General features: G+C 38.4%; 1 protein-coding gene across 4 annotated transcripts in view; it reads left to right on the forward strand.

The window, feature by feature from the left end:
- TJP2 (tight junction protein 2) overlaps nucleotides 1-18,353 on the forward strand; it is a 66,078-nt gene that overhangs the window by 28,721 nt on the left and 19,004 nt on the right. For 3 of the 4 annotated variants that reach the window (XM_039388808.1, XM_027722365.2, XM_027722368.2), the window contains exons 2-4: nucleotides 13,564-13,617; nucleotides 15,556-15,680; nucleotides 17,815-17,917. In XM_039388808.1, coding sequence (XP_039244742.1) covers nucleotides 13,573-13,617; nucleotides 15,556-15,680; nucleotides 17,815-17,917 — 273 coding nt within the window. In that variant the 5' untranslated portion in view covers nucleotides 13,564-13,572. Of the gene's footprint in view, nucleotides 1-9,619; nucleotides 9,707-10,337; nucleotides 10,362-13,563; nucleotides 13,618-15,555; nucleotides 15,681-17,814; nucleotides 17,918-18,353 lie in introns of those variants that run through there. The other variant, XM_039388809.1, reaches the window with a different exon arrangement.

Raw genomic sequence — 18,353 nt, forward strand, 5'->3', positions numbered from 1 at the left:
ACTCCTGAAGCCCATGCTGAGCTTTTGCAAGACTGGGCACATGCTGTGCCCCAGGAGGTGAGATTTGTTCTTTTCTTTAGAACCCCTTCAACACCTATTGGAGAGTAAATTGACATTTCTCCACTGGACTGCTACTGTATGTCCCAGAACACGTCTAGGAAAAACAGCAGCTGGCTATCCTCTGTGAAGCAATTTGTGAAAAGTAAGAAATCTTTGATGATTTCTAGCAACTGTTAGTTGCTAGAGTGTTCTCAAGAGAAACTGTTTTCTAAAAAATAAAATCATTTAAATGGGGGGTCAGGGAAATGGGATCTGGGTTGTTGGTAGTTTGTTTGGTTTTTTCTGAAATGGCACTTTTGTATTTCAGTTAAAGCTGTTTGCTCACAAATTTTGAAGAATTGATTCCTTCCTATTGGGGGAGCACTGGAACAATTTTACCAGGGCAATCACAGAACTGTTATTGGGCAAAAGATAGTGAAGAGAACTTAATCCTGAAATAGATCTAAGCTGAATTTTTATGAGTTTCAGGTTATTGATAGGTAAGACCTCAGAATCTTGCAGCTGTGTTTTGAATACAATCAGGTTTTTTTTTTTCTGTCCTCATCTTGAACAGGCTTTTGTTTCATTCGTGATGAGATATTGTACTGGTTTGCGATGATGCATATGTATACATATAAGCCCAGTAGAATTCAGCTGTAACAAGTGTAAACTACTCTGCTCGTGTCTTCCACATTGTTACAGAAAAGTTTAGAAGTTTTGCGTGTGTACTTTTACTTGGTATAGCACATGAAGGTTATAAATTGATGCTGAGTAGGTGTTCTGAATTTATCACACCCTGCTGGGTAAATACTACTTTTTGCCCTTCTCACCATCACCCCCTACCCCCACTTCCTTCCCCAGTCCTGATCATGGTAAATGAAGACCTCCTCCTGACAGCATCGCAGCAGTTCAGGTGGCTGCTTTTGTATTAACCCGCTTCCACAATAAGTGGAGAGGGAATGGGCAGTTTTTAAAAAGATAGTTGTTCAATAAGCATCCTTGTTTTAAAAAGGCACCACAAAACCCTTAGTAATTTTTGCATACTCAATCGAAATTATTAACTGTTGCTCTTGATCTCTCATGAGATCACATGTACTGTGGAATACCAGTGAATGAGTTTTAGGAAGTACCTCTGTGTGTGTGTTGCTTGACTTTACTGGTGTAATGAGACATTAATCTTCTGTGTCAGCAAAATCAGGACCTTAAAGGACCTCATAGTTCTTTCTGATAGTGTAAACTGCTTAAGTTCAGGTTAAAAGTAGTTTGGAAGAAAGTTTCACTCTGAAAATGTAAATATAATTCTGCTTTCTACTGTTAAGTTCTAAATTGTAGCATTGCTAATTTTCAGGTAGCTATTTTCATGATGTCTTGGTGTCTCTGTTAAGTAATGTGCATGATTTGTTTTGGAGTACCAGATTTTCTCTAGAACATAAAACTGCTTGGGAAATATGTTTATTTCCTTTGTATAAACAGTGCAGTTAATTCACCACATCATCTAATGTGGTGAAAAGGCACTTAATGAAACTGGAATCACTAAGAATACAACCACAGTCTGTTTGATGATAGGATATGTGCTTGAGATGAAAGGAACAAAACAAAAAGAACCTAACACCTTGTTTTAACATCAGAGTTTCCGTCATCCTTAGTATGAAAAGAAAGTTTTGGAATAGGATTTTGTCATAATGAGAATTCTGGGATTTTTTTTTTAACTTCTACAAACTATATTTATAAAAATCACTCAAACGCCAGCCCTTTTGAGGAATAAATAAATGAACATGTTGTGTATCATGGAGCCCAGTTCTCCAGCAGGAGTGGCCAGCGGCGGTGTTCCTGCAGCCGGGGGGAATTCCCTGACCTCCCTCTCCCCTGCGGGCCCGGCCTGTGCGCGGCGGCGCAGCGCCCCCTGGCGGCGCGCCGGGCACTACCGTGCGCCCGGCGGCGGGGGCGGGAGAGGCCGAGAGACACCAGCGCTGTGGGATCCTTCTGGAATACTAATTCCTGCTTGGCTTGGTGGTGCCTGCTCTGTACTTTGACGTGCCCTGCAAATTCAGCAGGAGATGGCAACGCAGTTCCTAGTGCTTGTATGCCTTTATAATATGCAGCATGAGGCAGTGAGGGAGAAGCAGGCTTGCTTTCTCTTCATCAGTGCCACTGGGACAGATATATTCAGTGTATATATATGTATATAAAAAATATCTTTTTATCATAGAAAATAGAATATCCTAAGTTGGATGGACCCACAAGGATCATCAAAGTCCAACTCCTGGCCCTGCACAGAACTATCCCAAAGAGCCACACCGTGTGCCAATAATATCATCCAAATGTTTCTTGAAGTCTGTCAGGCTTGGTGCTGTGACCATTTCCCTGGGAAGGCTGTTCCAGTGCCCAACCACCCTCTGGGTGAAGAACCTTTTTCTGATATCCAACCTAAACCTCTCCTGACACAACTTCAGGCTGTTCCCTTGGGTTCTCTCACTGGTCACCACAGAGAAGAGATCAGTGCCTGCCCCTCCTCCATCCCTCATGAGGAAGCTCTAGAGTGCGATGAGGTCTCCCCTCGGTCCTCCTTCTCTCCAGACTGAACAGACCAAGTGACTTCAGCTGCTCCTTGTACAGCTTCCCCTCCAGACTCTTCACCATCCTCATTGCCCTTCTTCAGATGGTCTCTAATACATTGATATTTTTCTTATACTGTGATGCCAAAAACTGCACACAGGACCTGAGATGAGACCATTGCAGAGCAGAGCGGAACAATCAACTAGTGTATTTTCTCATAGTCTTAAGTACACTTAAAGCCACTCAGGAACTTTCATTTTACTGTCTTTTCCATTCAAAGTTTTTTAGTTTGTTCCTTTATTTCCCTGCCCCTGGCTGGGTGGCCAGTCCCAAAGAGTGGTGGTGAATTGGGTTAAAGCTGGCTGGTTGCTGGTTACAAGTTTTGTTCCCCATGGCTCAGTACTGGGCCCAGTCCTTTTTAATATGTTACTTGGTGATCTGGACGACAGTAAGTTGGGCAGGAGCGTTGATCTGCTGGTGGGCATGAAGGCTCTGCAGAGGCGTCTGGACAGGCTGGACCCATGGGCTGAGGCCAATGGTATGAGGTTCAATAAGACAAAGTGTCGGGTTCTGCCTTTGGGTCACAACAACTCCCTGCAGCGCTACAGGCTTGGGGCAGAGTGGCTATAAAGCTGCCTGGTGGGAAAGGACCTGGGAGTACTGGTTAACAGCAGCTGAATATGAGCCAGCAGTGCCCAGGTGGCCAAGAAGGCCAATGGCATCCTGGCTTGTATCAGAAATAGTGTGGCCAGCAGGACTAGGGCAGTGATCATCGCCATGTCCTTGGCACTGGTGAGGCCTCACTGCAGATTCTGTTTTGGGCCCCTCACAACGAGGAAAACATGGAGGCTCTGGATCATGTTCACAGAAGGGCAACAAAGCTGGTGAAGTGTCAGGAGCACAAGTCCTATGAGGAATGGCTGAGGGAGCTGGAGTTGTTTAGCCTGGAATAAAGGAGGCTCAGGGGAGACCTTGGTGCCATCTACAACTACCTGCAAGGAGGTTTTAGCCAGGTGGGGTTCAGTCTCTTCCCCCATGTAGAATGTGACAGGACATGAGAAAACGGCCTCAAGTTGTGCAAGGGGAGATTTAGATTGGATATTAGGAAAAATTTCTTCATAGAAAGGGTTACCAAGCGTTAGAACAGGTTGCCAAGGGTTGTGATTGATTCATCATCCCTGGAAGTATCTAAAAGCCATGTAAATGTGGGACTCAGGAATATAATTTAGTGGTGAACCTGACACTGTTAGGTTAAAGCTGGACTCAATGATATTGGAGACCATTTCCAACTTGAATGATGCTATGATTTAAAAACATAAAATCTGGTTTTCCTATCCTTGTGTATTCTTAAAAGTGAAGCTTCATCTGCTGCGTGAGTTGATCCTATATGCAGAGTTTTAGTCTTCATTTTGCTGTCTTCCTTGGCCTGTCAGTTCAGCTCACAGAAATGGCAAGAGAGTAATTCAGTGAGGAAAAAATGAGAATGTTTTTGTTGCTTTAGAAAGTTGTTTTGGCTTACTTTTAAGAGCTAAATCGCAGAATTTGCAGAATGAGTCAAGGGGCTGCATAAAAATGAGGAAGAGTGTGGAAGTTGTTATGGCCAGAAAGAATTTGTTTAGTTGATACAACTGAAGCTGTACCCAGCCTACAAGGTAGTGTGTTTGGGAAGAAAAACCTGCATAGCCACAGATGAAAAGAGGTGTTGATCTTCTGAGAACCTTCCAAAGGTACTTGCTTCTGGAGGCAAGGAAACCTTAATGAGTTTGAGAAAAAGTAAGCCCATAGAAAGCAAGCAAGCAAACAAGTTAAAAATACCACCCACCTTGCATTTTTATAGGCTATTTTAAGGTGAATTGTGACTTGAGCTCAAAATGTTTTAAGAAAATCCTGATTATCCCTTTTCTTCTTTTGAAAATGATTGTCCTGTCTTCTGAAAATCTTTGATATAATTGGTAAATATTTGGCTTTAAATATATAGGAAATACAGAGTTTTCCTAGACGGTATTTTACTGGCTTAACAGAAAAAAAAATCCTTGAAAAACAGTTGTTTTTTTTTCTTCCCCAAAGAGTCTAGTGTATGCATTACTCAGATATTCATATGTACAGCTTCCCCAGTTTTCTTTAATATAGAGTCGAAACAAAACAAATAAAACTATCCAGAGATTATGTGCTTTATGCTGTAATCCAGCAAAAGGATGCCTTATGCCTCATTCTTTACTGGCTTCTTTTCAGTGTCCAGGTTAGTACCTTTCTATTTTTGAATTGCAGAAAAAAAAATATTGCAGAACTCAAAACCCATGCCTCTATTTTGATGCAGATTTTTTTCCTGTGTCTGGGCAAATTTCTGCAAAAATTCTCTCAGGTGGGGATGCTGTTTCATCACTGTGAATCATTTGAAGAATGCTAGTGCAGGGACTGCTGTAATGGACATATTGTCATATCCTTCATTACGCTTAAGCATTGTTTGGCATTTGCTGTGAGCTGGAGTGTGTGATATATTTTGCATTAAAAAGCACACAACTTGTCAAAAGCTGATCAGTGTAGATCAGTGTAGATCTCTGTGTGTGCAACCGTTTTACATATCCTTTGGCTTATTAAACAGTTTTTGTGCACTGAATGATCTGAGGTGTTATGCTGTGAATGTTCAGGGCTACAATGTATCAGGCTACAATGCAAATGAGACCTAGATGTGTTTGTCAGTTAATATTCTCAGCGGTGCTGTTGCCGTTCATCTCCTCAGTTCTGGATAGGAGCGGATTCTAGTTCAGATTGCAGTCTGGAAGGCGTTTGTTGTGTCATAGTGCTACAAGAGATAGAAATGAATGCAGGCTCTGCCACTCCAGAATTTTTCCTCATTTGTTAGCTGGCTAAAACTCCCACAGTGGGAGAAAGTTGACTCCTGTTTTCCTGTTACAGGGGCTGTTTTGGTGCAAGGCTTGTGTTTGCCAGAAATGGAGACAATCTGTATTTGCTTCCTCGCACAACACATTTCAGTGGATAGGCTACTTGACTTGACATCAAGAAGCCTAAATTATGCTCTGGCTCTGCAGCTGACAGTTTTGGCACTGGGTGTTTTTTAAGACAGTATAGTTTTGCTAACTGAAGCAAAATTTGTAGTGAAATATTGCTGAGGACAGTGTCAAGTAATGACTGTGGGCCTTGTTGTCATGATGGATTCATACTCTTGCTGAAAGAAGTAAAATAAAAAGAAGTAAAACAAAAAACCAACATTATTGTTTAGTGAACACTTCTCACTTGATAGTTTTAAAAGTTTTCATGAAAATTAAGAAGTAAATATTAGTCTGTGAGTGCCCGAATCGGCTTGTTGTACTTTATGCAACATTCGCCAATACTGTTTTAGATAGAATTTACAAATTATAGCAAGTGAATGATGTAACTTTTAAGTGAAATATGGTTAAGAGAAGTTTTTAACATCATCACTTCTTTTACTTGAAAAATGGTTTGTTTTTCTGTGTAATGACATTCAAATTATCAAAGTTTTAGAAATGTTATGCTCAATTTATAGTTTCTTTAGGTTTTTTTAGGCAGCCCTTCAGATTATTGTTTCTACATGCATTTTGGAAAAAATGTTTCTCACACAAGGTCTGATAATACACAAAATCTCAGAATGGTTTAGGTTGGAAGGGACCTTAAAGATGATCTAATTACAATCTCCCTGCCATAGGCAGGGACACCTTCCACTAGACCAGTTTGCTGATGAATATGCTTGTTACCTTGCTAGTAGGACAAAGTTTTTTAGCTAATATTTGCTCTTATTGAGTAATTTATGTGAAAACAAAGGTTTTATAATGTAGCTGGTAATTCTTGATTAGAGGGAAGGGCAAGAAATGATTGTCTGCATGGCTCATTTCTATGTGAATTTTTCTTCTCCTTAAAAGGCTGCCATTCCAGTGCAGAGGTATACTTACTTGAACAGTATTTGACTTTTTTTTCCAACTTCCTGCATCCTAATAGTATAAACCATCTTGATGTTAACAACCATTTTGATTTTACTGCAATGCGAAAGTAGAAATGATGATCTCCTAACATGAAACTGTCCCTTATGTTTCTCTTTGAACCCTGGGAGGAAGAAAATGGAGCTTCTCCCTTGCAATTGTATGTTACTTCTAGTGGGTATCTTTTGCAAACCATTTTTTATCACTTCTCTTTCTTTAGTCTGATCAATTCATCATTCTGGGAACCTGTTTCTATGGGAGGATCTGTTGATCTTCTGGGAGTTGCTGTATTGGTACAGGCTATGGCCCACATCTGAAAAAGAGGAAGTATGGACCTTCATGCCACACGCTGATGTACAGATTGCATCTCATTTCACTGGGTCTCTGCTGTCTATAGAGGGCATTTCTTCTGAGTCATCCAGAAATTGAAGTGGATCAGGATCTTTGAATGCCTGTAGATATAGGGCCATCCTTTTTTGTTTGTCATAATTACCTTTATGCAGGCAGGTGACATGCGAGGACAGTTTCTGAATCTTCTGATAGCGTACCTGGTATTTTAGATCAGGCATGCTGATGATGTCTTCTTGATGCAGCTTTGCCTCCACTTGGCTGCTCCTATCAGTGGCTAGGAAAGCCCCTGCCCTGCATCTTTTACAGGTGGGTGGCTTTCAGTTAAGCTTGAAGTTCTTGATCATCTTCAGTGTAGGAGTCTGTCTTTAGGGAAAACCTAGACTCAGCTTTCAAAGTTTTTGTGCCTAAGTCCATGGTAGCAGATGAAGGGGGATGGGGAGCAGGGGTGGAGCTGCAGGGACAGAAGGACTTCTTTTGTGTGTCACTTCCATAATGGAGCCAAGAAGACCATTTTAGGTTTTCTTTCTGCTTACTTGGACAGCCTTGTGTAGATTATGTGTGAGGATACACCCTTTTTCTTCACTGTCTGGAGAGGAAGAGATCAAAATAAATAGTGCTAGGTGTAAAACTTTTTCTCCTTGTGAGTGGAGAGATGCAGCCTTCTGCTGTAAGGTTTTGTTGCAACGTTCTGAGGTTACTCTGTTGAGTTTTCTGGGGGCTCTGTTTTTCTTTTCACAGTCCCAGTTTATAGAACAGATCATCATGCTTAGTTTTCAATTTATCTTTACCCACATGATTCACAAACTTTTTATTGTCAGGATTGATTCCCACCAAGAAACAGAATATTTGTCATTGGAGTTGAGCTTGCTTTCAAAAAGAGTTTCAGTTTTAGATGTCTGTGGATAATAAATGCCAAATAGATGTGATATGTGATAGGGTTGTAATTGGGTCTTTTGCTAAGGGTGAAGATAGGCTATAGTTTTCTTTAGCCTTTGTAAAGAGGCACGCAGGTAAGGTGAAAAGACAGTGTCTGGGACAAAGCTTGTTTGTTACTTAAAAAATGGATTCCATCTCACTTTAAAAGAATAAAATACCCACATGCAAAAGCTGTCATCTTTCTGCTAAGTCTTTAGTCTCTTCACAGCTCCTGTTCTGGCTATGCAAGAAAGTTTGCAGGAACATTCCTAGACTTCTTTATTACTTTTTAAAATTTCTTTCAGAAAAACTTCCTTTTGAGTTTTGGTGGATTCAATCCGTTTGTCTTTCTCATTATCTTCCTTTAGAGAAAAATTTTGATAGTCCAAAACAAAGAAAAAAGAGCACATGCTGTTATAACCACTATAGCTCACGGACAGTGTTCCACCATTTTTGTTCTCTGTGTCGTCACAGTCTTTTTTTGGTGATATTTCTGTGTTTGGAGTGCTGTTAAAGCTTTGTTAGGGCAAGGAGAAGGAGAGCAGGAAAGCTAAGGAGATAGGGCTAGAGAAGTCTCAAAGACGTCCTTACATTTGTTTCTTCTTCCTGCCCTTTTTGTAAAAATAAATAAATATAAAACAGTTTTGGAAGCTATGAATGTGAGTCTATTAAGAGGAATGAGTTTGTTCTTTAGAAATGTTGATGGAGACTCTAAACTATTTTTACCAAACTCTAATTAAACAGTGTCAAACTACTCACATCCACACGTGCTGTGGAATTGGGAAGCCGCAGTCAGAGGCTAGTGTCAGTGTGCTTCCCCTGGATTCCCTGTTGTTCACTCTTGGCAGCTCAATGCTGAAGGTACAAACCTCTGTTCATCCTAGTTCTGCTGGCTAGTGTAGAGATGGGGTCACAGTCAAAATACAGGATACTGAATTCAGACATCAACACATGTGCTGCCCCCACCTTCCCCCCCAAAAAAACCCCAAACACCACAACCCTTCATATTTTTCACTGCTCTCTGAATTCATACTCTTCAGCAGTTAAAATTGTTCTACTAGTGAAAAATGCAATCTATGGACAGGGGTTTTGGTTAGCATTGTGTACCAGAACTTGGTGTGTGTTCCTATCTGTTCACTGCCTATGAAACTTACATAAAGTCTAGGGGAAAAGTTCACTTGAGGCTTAAATTTCACAGCATTCATGCAGCATAAATGGGAGTGATAGCTTGACCTATTTTCCAATAAAGTAACCTAGCTGTTTGGCTGTATGATTAGCTTATCATTCTTACATGTATCTTACTAAATGTTTGAGGGAAAACAGAGTGTCTGTTATTTGCATCTATTATAATTTTGTCTCTATTTCTCTTTTGGCTTGATGGAGCCAAGTCCACAGTTCTGCAAAAACTGTAAAATATTATAGTCAACATATGAATTTTCAAATAATCTGCACTGTGCTTCTTAAGCCGTTTTTGCTTTTAAGTTTAAATTAGATTCATGGTGGGTGAACCCATATGCTTAGAAGAAGAATAAGTTGCTGCATAGTGATCTATTTCTGACACTTAATTTAAAAACAAACAAACAAACAAAACATTACTGCACTGCATTTTCCTGGGATCTCTTAAAGTGAGAGTTAGTTAAACTCACAGTAGATTTCCCTGATGTGGTTTTGATGTGTTTCTGTGTGAAACTGACAGCAGGATTTGTTCGAGTATGTAGGCCACTATTGTATTAGAATTACATAACCGTGTTGAGTGGTGAAAACAGATGAAAAGACGGGGATGTACGGCATTCCCTCACAGATTATATCCTGCAACAATGAAGACAGCTCAAGCTCTGCAGCGAATGTGGTCACATGCAGTCAAAAAGTTGGGGATTTTGAAAGGGCACGTGAGTTGCTTTTTGTTGCATCTTGCTCTAGGTCTTTTATTCCCCTCCTCTCCTCGAATATCCCTCCCCACTCCAACTCACTTTTATAGCCAGACAACTTTTGTGACAGGTTTTCTGGTTTTCTTCTTCTTTCAGCATGAATGAAATTGTCTTCAGTGGTCTCTCAGTAGCAAGTAATTGCATAAATCTGATGAATGTCAGTGAGAACTGCGACAGCTGCCCGTTTGTAGCACACAGGCGATTTTAGCACTTTGACTAGCTTCCTGCCAAAGATTCTGTTAAGCAGTCTATTTTGGGTATGTAGAAAGCACCTGTCATTTTAGTATATGAGCATTAGGCAGATTTAAGCAAATCCCGACTACAGTGTTCTAATTAGAAATGGACTGACTTTAGTCACTAATGAATTAAGACTAGCTAATTACAGTAATTTGAATCTACTGCAGGTAGTCTGTTGTCTGTGTCAAACCTGGGTAGACTTGTAAAACAGTTACTATTAGTAGCTGGAGGTGGGGTTCTTAACCATTTTGCCTGCCTTTCTCTCTCCAGTGTTTTGGTGTGCTATCTTGCAGTGAAACTGCGATCCTGTAAGGAATGCACAAGCTGCTCAGGATCCCTTTGTGTTTCCTTACAGATGAAGTATGAAGAAATTGGCAAGGTGATGGAGGCTTTTCATAACTCATCACTTGATGCATTCAGAGAAGAGTTACATTATAAAATGTGGAGTACAGGAATTTTGCAATTGGGGTGGAGACTTAGATACTAGTTTTGCTCAAGTCCCCCACTGATGATTTATAACATTTGTAGTCTCTCCCTCCCTCTCAGTCTTCTCCAATTATCTGCCTGTATGGGTTAGCATCGTGACAATGGCAAGCAGCAGTACATTTAATAATGTTAAGAGGTTATTGTTTAGAGATTTGAGGAGTACAGATGTGGTTTTGCCTTACAGGCTTCCAAGGTGACCATTCAGTTCTCTGAACTGTGTTGCAAAGCCTGCATAGATTTATCAGTATGGCAGAACTAGTGTTGTTTTGGTTATTATGTACAAAATCAGCTTTTCAAGTACATAGTGTGCCTTCCTTCCCTAATCTAGCATACAGCAAATGGGAGACAGTTTTCCGAGGAGCAGTTTCTAAAAATGGATTACTTTAACAAATACTAAACAAATTTAAAAGCGAATTATTTAATTATCTTTTGTTTAATTTTCAGTAACAGTTTCCAGCTAAAAATAAACCCCCAAAATTTACACAGAATATACCTGAAACAGTCACTGATACTAAGAGGAACTTTTTCTAGGCACAAATGAGATGATATTATAGGCTCAACATCTTGTAAGACCTTAGCTATACTGTCTGTAGGCAGTAGTTTTTCTTTCATTCTTACTACTTATTTTTTTGACAGGATACCATGAGGCTTATTTGTCAGAGCAAAGTAAAGTTATCCTTGTTAGTTTATGGTGCTTTGATTTACTACCCAATACATCTCTCCAGTTGTGCACAAGGTTTTACTTGTGCCACTGCTCATGGGAGGCTGAGTTTTTCTGGAAGGAAATTCCTGTAAATTTCCTGTTTCATACCCTTAAATCCATCCCTGATATCTTTACTGTGCTTTCCTCCTTTACTGAATAACAGTCAGTTCTCAGGCCTTTCTTTGTCCCCATGAGTAGTAACCTCTCATCAGCTGCATTCTGCCTGCCTTGCTCTTGTGCCTGCTCAGAGCTGGCCTCAGTATTCTTGGCTGGGAGGTAGAGTTGGTAAGAGCTGTATACAGTGCAAACTGAACTTTACTGATGTTCTTGTTACACATGCAAGTTGCTGAGGCCTTTTTTTAATTAGAAAGGTTTTCTATCTCCCCTCCTTCTTCAAAATTTGAACCAACCTGCTTGTCCTTCAAATTTTACCCATTGTTTGATACTGACTTTCGTTTCTAAAACTTTGTTCAGTGAAGTCAGCTGAAATTTAAATGTCTCGGAGGTCCTTCTTTAGCACAGACTGGTTTTTTGCAGAGCTTGAAAATACTGTATAGAAAAGCAGGACAGCAACAGTATAGCCAAGGGTCAGTACTAGGTAAACTGTTTACACATTTTCCTACATGCCAGACAAGCAAGTGTGGTTGCTTCTATTTACGGCAGCATCACAGCAGTTCAGAAAAAGTGCTTATTTAAGGAGGAATTTTTTACTTACAGAAAGGATTCTCTGTGTAAGGGAATATATGTAGTGAGACAGTTCAATTTCAGATATTTGAAGGTTTAGACATATCAACTGGTTAAATGGGAATATCAGATAAAACAATTTCACTGTGTGATTCAGCATGTTCAACGCTGACCCTAAGACACATGTTTTATTACTAATAGTTATGAACACAATCTTGTCTGACCTAGACAAGTCAAAATTTAGAAATAATTACTTGTATGTATTATTTTTGATATAAGCCATCCTCTCCTACATCTGTTTTTAATTTCTTTTTTTTCTAAATTAGACCCCAGAGGTTCTGAAAACTAGAAAGCATTGTTCATTTTCTGGCAGAACAGTGGAAATTTAACACTGCTCAGTGTTGTAAAATTCCTGGTAAAAATGCTGAATATCTTGCGTATTCCGTCAGGATCTTTGAGCAGGACTTTTTTTTTTAATTTTGTTTTTCAATACAGTGAATATGCAATGGAAAATGTCAATCTAGTTGCTCTTTGGGGTGCTCAGAATCGATTGGAACAACACATCAAGGATTTTTTTTCATATGAGAAATAACATCCATAGCTTGGTAAATTGTTGTGTACTGCCAGAAGACTTACTCTGGAAATACAGGGGACTCCTTAAAGTACAGACATACCCTTCTTTTGTCACTTCTCTGTCTATTGTTTTGGAGTTCATTTGCCAGTAACCCCTACTAGGCCCTTAAAAAGACCATTAAGTCTAAACTAAGCTTTTGTCTGAACTTACATTTTCTGAGCTTCACAAGAGGGAAGACCACTTTTAGCAGTAAAAACAAATAAAACCTATGGCTTGAGTATGTGGATGCAGTACTTATGCAGTGCCTGGAGTTTTCTTCTGCAATGGATGCTTCGTATTTTGAAGTGTTTGCACTGTGTCAAAATGTTGTGGCTCATTTTTCTCCTGGTTTTACAGGACAGGCACTGAAGGCTGTGTACTATATGGTGCATCAGAGCTGGCTGATTATTCTGTATTATATTTTAAGCTGTGTTGGAAAGGTTTAAGGTTGTATCATGTAAGATAAACTGATTGGTTCATGATCATTTTTAACTGGAAATGTGGAAAAAACACTGAGAAGCGTCACAGAACTATATAGTATCCTATTGTACGTACTATACATGTACTATATAGTTATACACTGTGTTTTCCTGTAAAATTTAATTTCTTGATGGGAACCTAAATACTTAGTTATGTAATTCATAGTGGACAAAACATTTTGTTAAATCCACATGAACAAAAAGCAAAAGATCTGAAGTCTAGTTCGTTATGAAAACCTTAGTTTCAAGTGCTAAACTTATGCACAGTTGGATGGAGAGGTCTTCCATAAGTATTCTGTGTTATTTGAATCAGGGCTATAGAACAGTAGTTGGTCTGAATTAAATGCTTTTGGTGAATAAGGCTTTTCTAGAAAATCAGAATGAGCTGTTAAATCAGTGAAACGTGAAGGGATTCTACCACCCTGGACATATTAATGTTTTTTACCTTTTTAAAGAAAAATCATCAATAATTGAAATACATAGATTTCATACTAATTCTACTAAAGTATTAGAATATGCGTATTTTTTTAAACATATGTTTTAGTGGGATATTTTACATTTTAATTTAGATAGTAAAACACACAGCATAAAACTAATCGGTTTCTGTGTGCACCAGGCCCCAGGCATGGAAGAGCTGATATGGGAACAGTACACTGTGACCTTACAAAAGGTGAGTGAGTGCCTGTTACATTTTTATTTTTCAAATATTCAAGCACTGGTTTAATCTAAATATGTTTTGCAGTAGATGTTATTAGCATATCTGAGTATAGAGTAGGATTAATTCATTGTCCAACTCAGATAAGTTTTTTATTTGAAAGCTTAGCTGCTATTTATTCATACAATAGTTTGACTCTTTAGTGTTTAAAGAGTAAATTCAATTAACAATTAACAATTTAAGTGCTGTATTTGCTGCTGTTAGCTCTTTCTAATGACAGTGTATTATACCACGTGATCAGGCACATAGCTAAATTCATTATTGAATAGCCTTAGAAATAAAGCAGATGGTTTTGCCAAGGAGTTTGTGGTTAGTGTCCAAACTTTGTAATAATCACTGAACTGATTTTATTTTTGTAATATACTCTTATATCTACCAGCGTAGAATCTAGTGGAAAACCTCTGTCATTAAAATTTCTAAAATACCTGAACTATCAGTGTCACACAGTCTCTAGCCCATAGTAACTAGGCTGCCACACCATGGTACAGGGTGTGCACTTTGGCTTTGGTGGGAATGGTCTTTGCAACTGTTCTGCTGATCTGGGTTCAGTTAGAAGCCTTTACTGAGCAGCCTGAGTTTTTTTATATGTTCTGCAATGAACTGAACTTGACAGCCCAATGTAAAATAGCGATCTTTTCTACACAACCAGTTTCATGTGCTGTGTTGTTGAGAAAGGGTTGCTTTTCAGATTACAGAGGTAGACAGGAGAAACATCGAAGAAGATCTTAGTTCCTGTAACCTTCAGCTTTTCAGATCTCGGATATCGTGTAAACGAGCATTACTTCTTTATCACAAAGGCAGACCTACGGTACTGACATGACAAAGGCCTATTGGACTTGCTGCATCAGCCGCTACATTGAATTTTACCATTATTTTGAATCAGTAATGTTTTGGTATGAAGCATCAAACTGCTTCCTGTAAAACTAAGGTGCAGCAAGTGAAATGCTGTTTAAAAAGAAAAACACATTGCTTTTTTCCTCCTCAAAGAGTAAACTACTTAATGACAACATTAGTGGAACTTGAGTTGACGTATGATGAATAACCCATGCTGAGTGTGAGTTGGGAAAAAGCACTTTATCTGGTGTACTATTTTGCCACTACATTCAGTGTAGTGGCGAATTTGTTTAAATGTAACATAATTGGTCATTTTTAGTAATATGATGTATATGTTAAGTAGCTGATAAAATTAAACCTGAGTGGTTTTGTGCATACCTTCTTGTCTGCAGTTCAGTTATGCTAACAGTTCTCAGGTCTAGCTGTTGACATGCTTCCTTCATGTCCTGTGAAGTATTTCTTTGATTTTATGAATGCCATCTTAGGACTTTTATGAATCTGTTATTTCTGTGGTGACAGGTTTGACATAATTTACATAGTTAAAATAGTGATTGTGATAGAGGATAATTAGAGAGAAGGTACAAGTTCACTCCTTGATTTTTGTAATCGGCCATGGTCTTGTTTAGTTTGATCGATGAGTAAGTAGTTCTTACAAACTAGTTAGCAATCGTAATGAAGATGAGATCCTGAAAAAGCTATTCCACTTTCCCAGGCATCAGTAATAAAATAGATTTACCTAAAGATAAGTTTGGTATGAATAACCATTAGGATGGTGAAGCAAAATGCAGGCAAAGTTAAATGAGTCCTTTACTTAATTACCAACCATCATAAGGTTGTAGATTGAGGAACTTACTGTGTTGTTAAATGGATTTGTAAACCCATTCTTTTTTAAATCTAGAGGTGCTGTGTATTTCTGCAACTCTCTGCATGCAACTATTATATTTTGAATAATATCTAGTTACAGTGCCATCACAGGAACATTGATGTTACTCATCTTTCTCCTTGTCAAAATTCCTGTCACTGGATTTGAGTTTTGTTGTATTTCATTTTGTTGTGAAGGATTCAAAACGAGGATTTGGAATTGCAGTTTCTGGCGGCAGAGATAACCCTCATTTTGAAAATGGTGAAACATCGATAGTCATTTCAGATGTTCTCCCAGGTGGTCCAGCAGATGGATTACTTCAGTAAGCACTTTCTCTTTCTCTATCTGATATTTTGAGGGGCATGGCTGCAGAATACATAAAACCTTCAGACTGGCTTCATTGAAATCTTAGTAATTTAATCCACTGTTCGCTATTTGGTAAGAAATTAAATTTCAGTGGTGTTGAAAAGTTTTTAACAGTTAAGTATGTTTCTTTTACAATTGCATTTCTTTTGAAGAAATGGTAGAAATACTTAGTATCTTAAAACATCCTTCTTGTTCTTCCTCAGATTTAGTGATCTATCATTAGTTTCCAAGAATGCCTTAAGCCAGCCCAAAGAAGGTTTGCTAAATATTTATTTTTTATTTGAAAGAAAAATAGGTGGAAATAAAGTGTTTCTGTAGTCCTCCTGATAACTTCATCCTTGGTGAAGCAGCATTTATCATGGACAAGTGATTTTAAATCTGTAGGCTGAGAGTTTTTTACCCACCTGATCAGTTTGTTATCCTTTGACCTGAAATACCTGATGAGGACTAGACAACTTGGAATAATGCCAAAGTTGTGCAGTAATTAAAAAATGTAGATTTTGTCCATTTCACCGAACATTAATTTTTGGTTAGGAAATGAAATGTCTGATGTGGGAATTGTTACTGAGTACTGAATAAAAGGATTACTGTGAAGCAAGTAATAAACCATTCTTAACATAAATGTATAAAACCTACATTTTACAGCAGTGATCCCTGCACAACACCACTGTCATACATCCTGTTCCATAATCGCCTGTGATTTGGGTAAAATCATGTCCACAAATTATGTAAGATCATAGGTAAATTGATGATGGCAAGCAATAACAAACAGTGTGGGCACATTCAGACAAGGCACATTCCAAAGGGAACTGAATGCAAAGCCGTTCCTCCAATAAATCAAGAAATTTAACCTTCAGAGTGTTTGGGAATTACAATCCTGAGATCTTTTTTAGGGTAAAATGGGTGTGAATAGATGGACTTCTTGATATAATGTTACAACATTAAGTTCAATACTGCCTTTGCATGTATGGATTGTGAAGAGAGCTATTTTAATTCTCACATAAAGCCCGGATGAAACTAGAGCTGGAATATAGCATGCTGTCTGGCATACTCACTCAGTAAAAGGAATTAGAGGGATGTGAAAAGGGGCACAAAAATCATTTAGGAGTTAGAGTGCCTTACAAATAGAGGCTTAGATTTATAATCTTCTTATTGAAAAAGAAGATTGTGATGTGATTTGATTATAATGAAGAGAAAATAGTTGGTATCAAAGATTTCTTTTATCTATCAGAAAGCTGCAGAGAAATCAGTAATTGGTTGAGCTAATACTCTGACTATAAGGTTAGTAACTGAGTAGTCACCAGAATAAACTAATATGAGGAGTGGTAAATTGGGATTTTTTTAATCTCTTGCATTTTTTTGTACTGAACTGCCTTTATGAAATTTATGAGTTTTATTTAATCAGTGTTATGGGACTATTTCACGGGGGTGACTGAGTTAAATCTTACTGGCCTGTTTGACATGCAGGAGGTCTGAATAGTCAAGTTAGCAATCTCAGTTGGCCTGTGTTTTAGGACAGGGAGGACTTCCTGTTTATTATAGTGTTGTTGGTTTCTTTTCCCCCAGTCATCTTTCTAAAGAGTAGATGGGACCTGAACACCAGTCTTCCAGAAACTGTACTATAGTCATACTTGTCAATATTAGACAAAATAATGGTATGGCTGCAGCACTTTGAAACTCTTGTAAAATGTTGGTGTGAAAGAAGTCTAGCACGAGGTGTGGAAAAAGTAGGAGCTCTGAAAAAAACTGAAATAAAAAAAGTTTTAATAGTCATCACAAATGTTCTTTAAAAACAATATGGCGAGGTACTTAAGCTCGACATAGTATATGTACAAAGATACACAGTGTCGCTCGAAGTCTAATTTTTAAACATACCAAAAGCTGCTTCTACTATTCAGATATTGTAATTTTTGTGTAACAAACACAGGTTTTAAGCAGAACTCCCTGTTAAACTGAATAAAATCCATAGGTTCCCTCTGAAAAAAAAAACAAAACAAAACAACAACAATTTTTGTGGTGTTTTCATGACAACTCCTCTTAAATCCTCTTTTTCTTTTTTTTTTTTTTTTTATCCCTCCCCCTGCTTCCAGAGAAAATGACCGAGTGGTCATTGTTAATGGGACTCCAATGGAAAATGTTCTACATTCTTTTGCAGTTCAACAGCTTAGAAAAAGTGGAAAAGTGGCCACCATTGTAAGTAAATTACAGATGTATTCACTCTACTGTAGTATGTATGTGTGTAACCAGTTAAAATTTGGGGTTTCTTCTATGAAGTGTACCATAAAGTCATAAAGCAAAGCAACCCTTTCCCCAATAGAATGTACAGAGTAAAAAAAAACAAAGACATAGTTTCTACAGGTGAAACAGATGGAAGTTAACCAATGTCACAAAGTTATCTTGATGAAAAACTGGGAATACAATGTATGTCTTCTGTGTTTATTTTACTGAGCAATAAGTGGTAGTTGGATAAAACAAAAGTTGAGTGAGGGATATGATATTCTGCGTACACAGATCTTGTCCAGTAGAACATCATTCTTTTTTTTCCTTATTTTTCCCCCAACCTGTTTGAAACATGAAGAATATTCATCTGTTCAATTTCACATTTTGGCCGTTGAAGGGATTTTGTTTA

This window comes from Pipra filicauda, unplaced genomic scaffold (genome assembly GCF_003945595.2).
Source record: "Pipra filicauda isolate LSUMZ 115617 unplaced genomic scaffold, ASM394559v2 scaffold68_size4259465_pilon, whole genome shotgun sequence".
Classification (NCBI taxonomy): Eukaryota; Metazoa; Chordata; class Aves; order Passeriformes; family Pipridae; genus Pipra; species Pipra filicauda.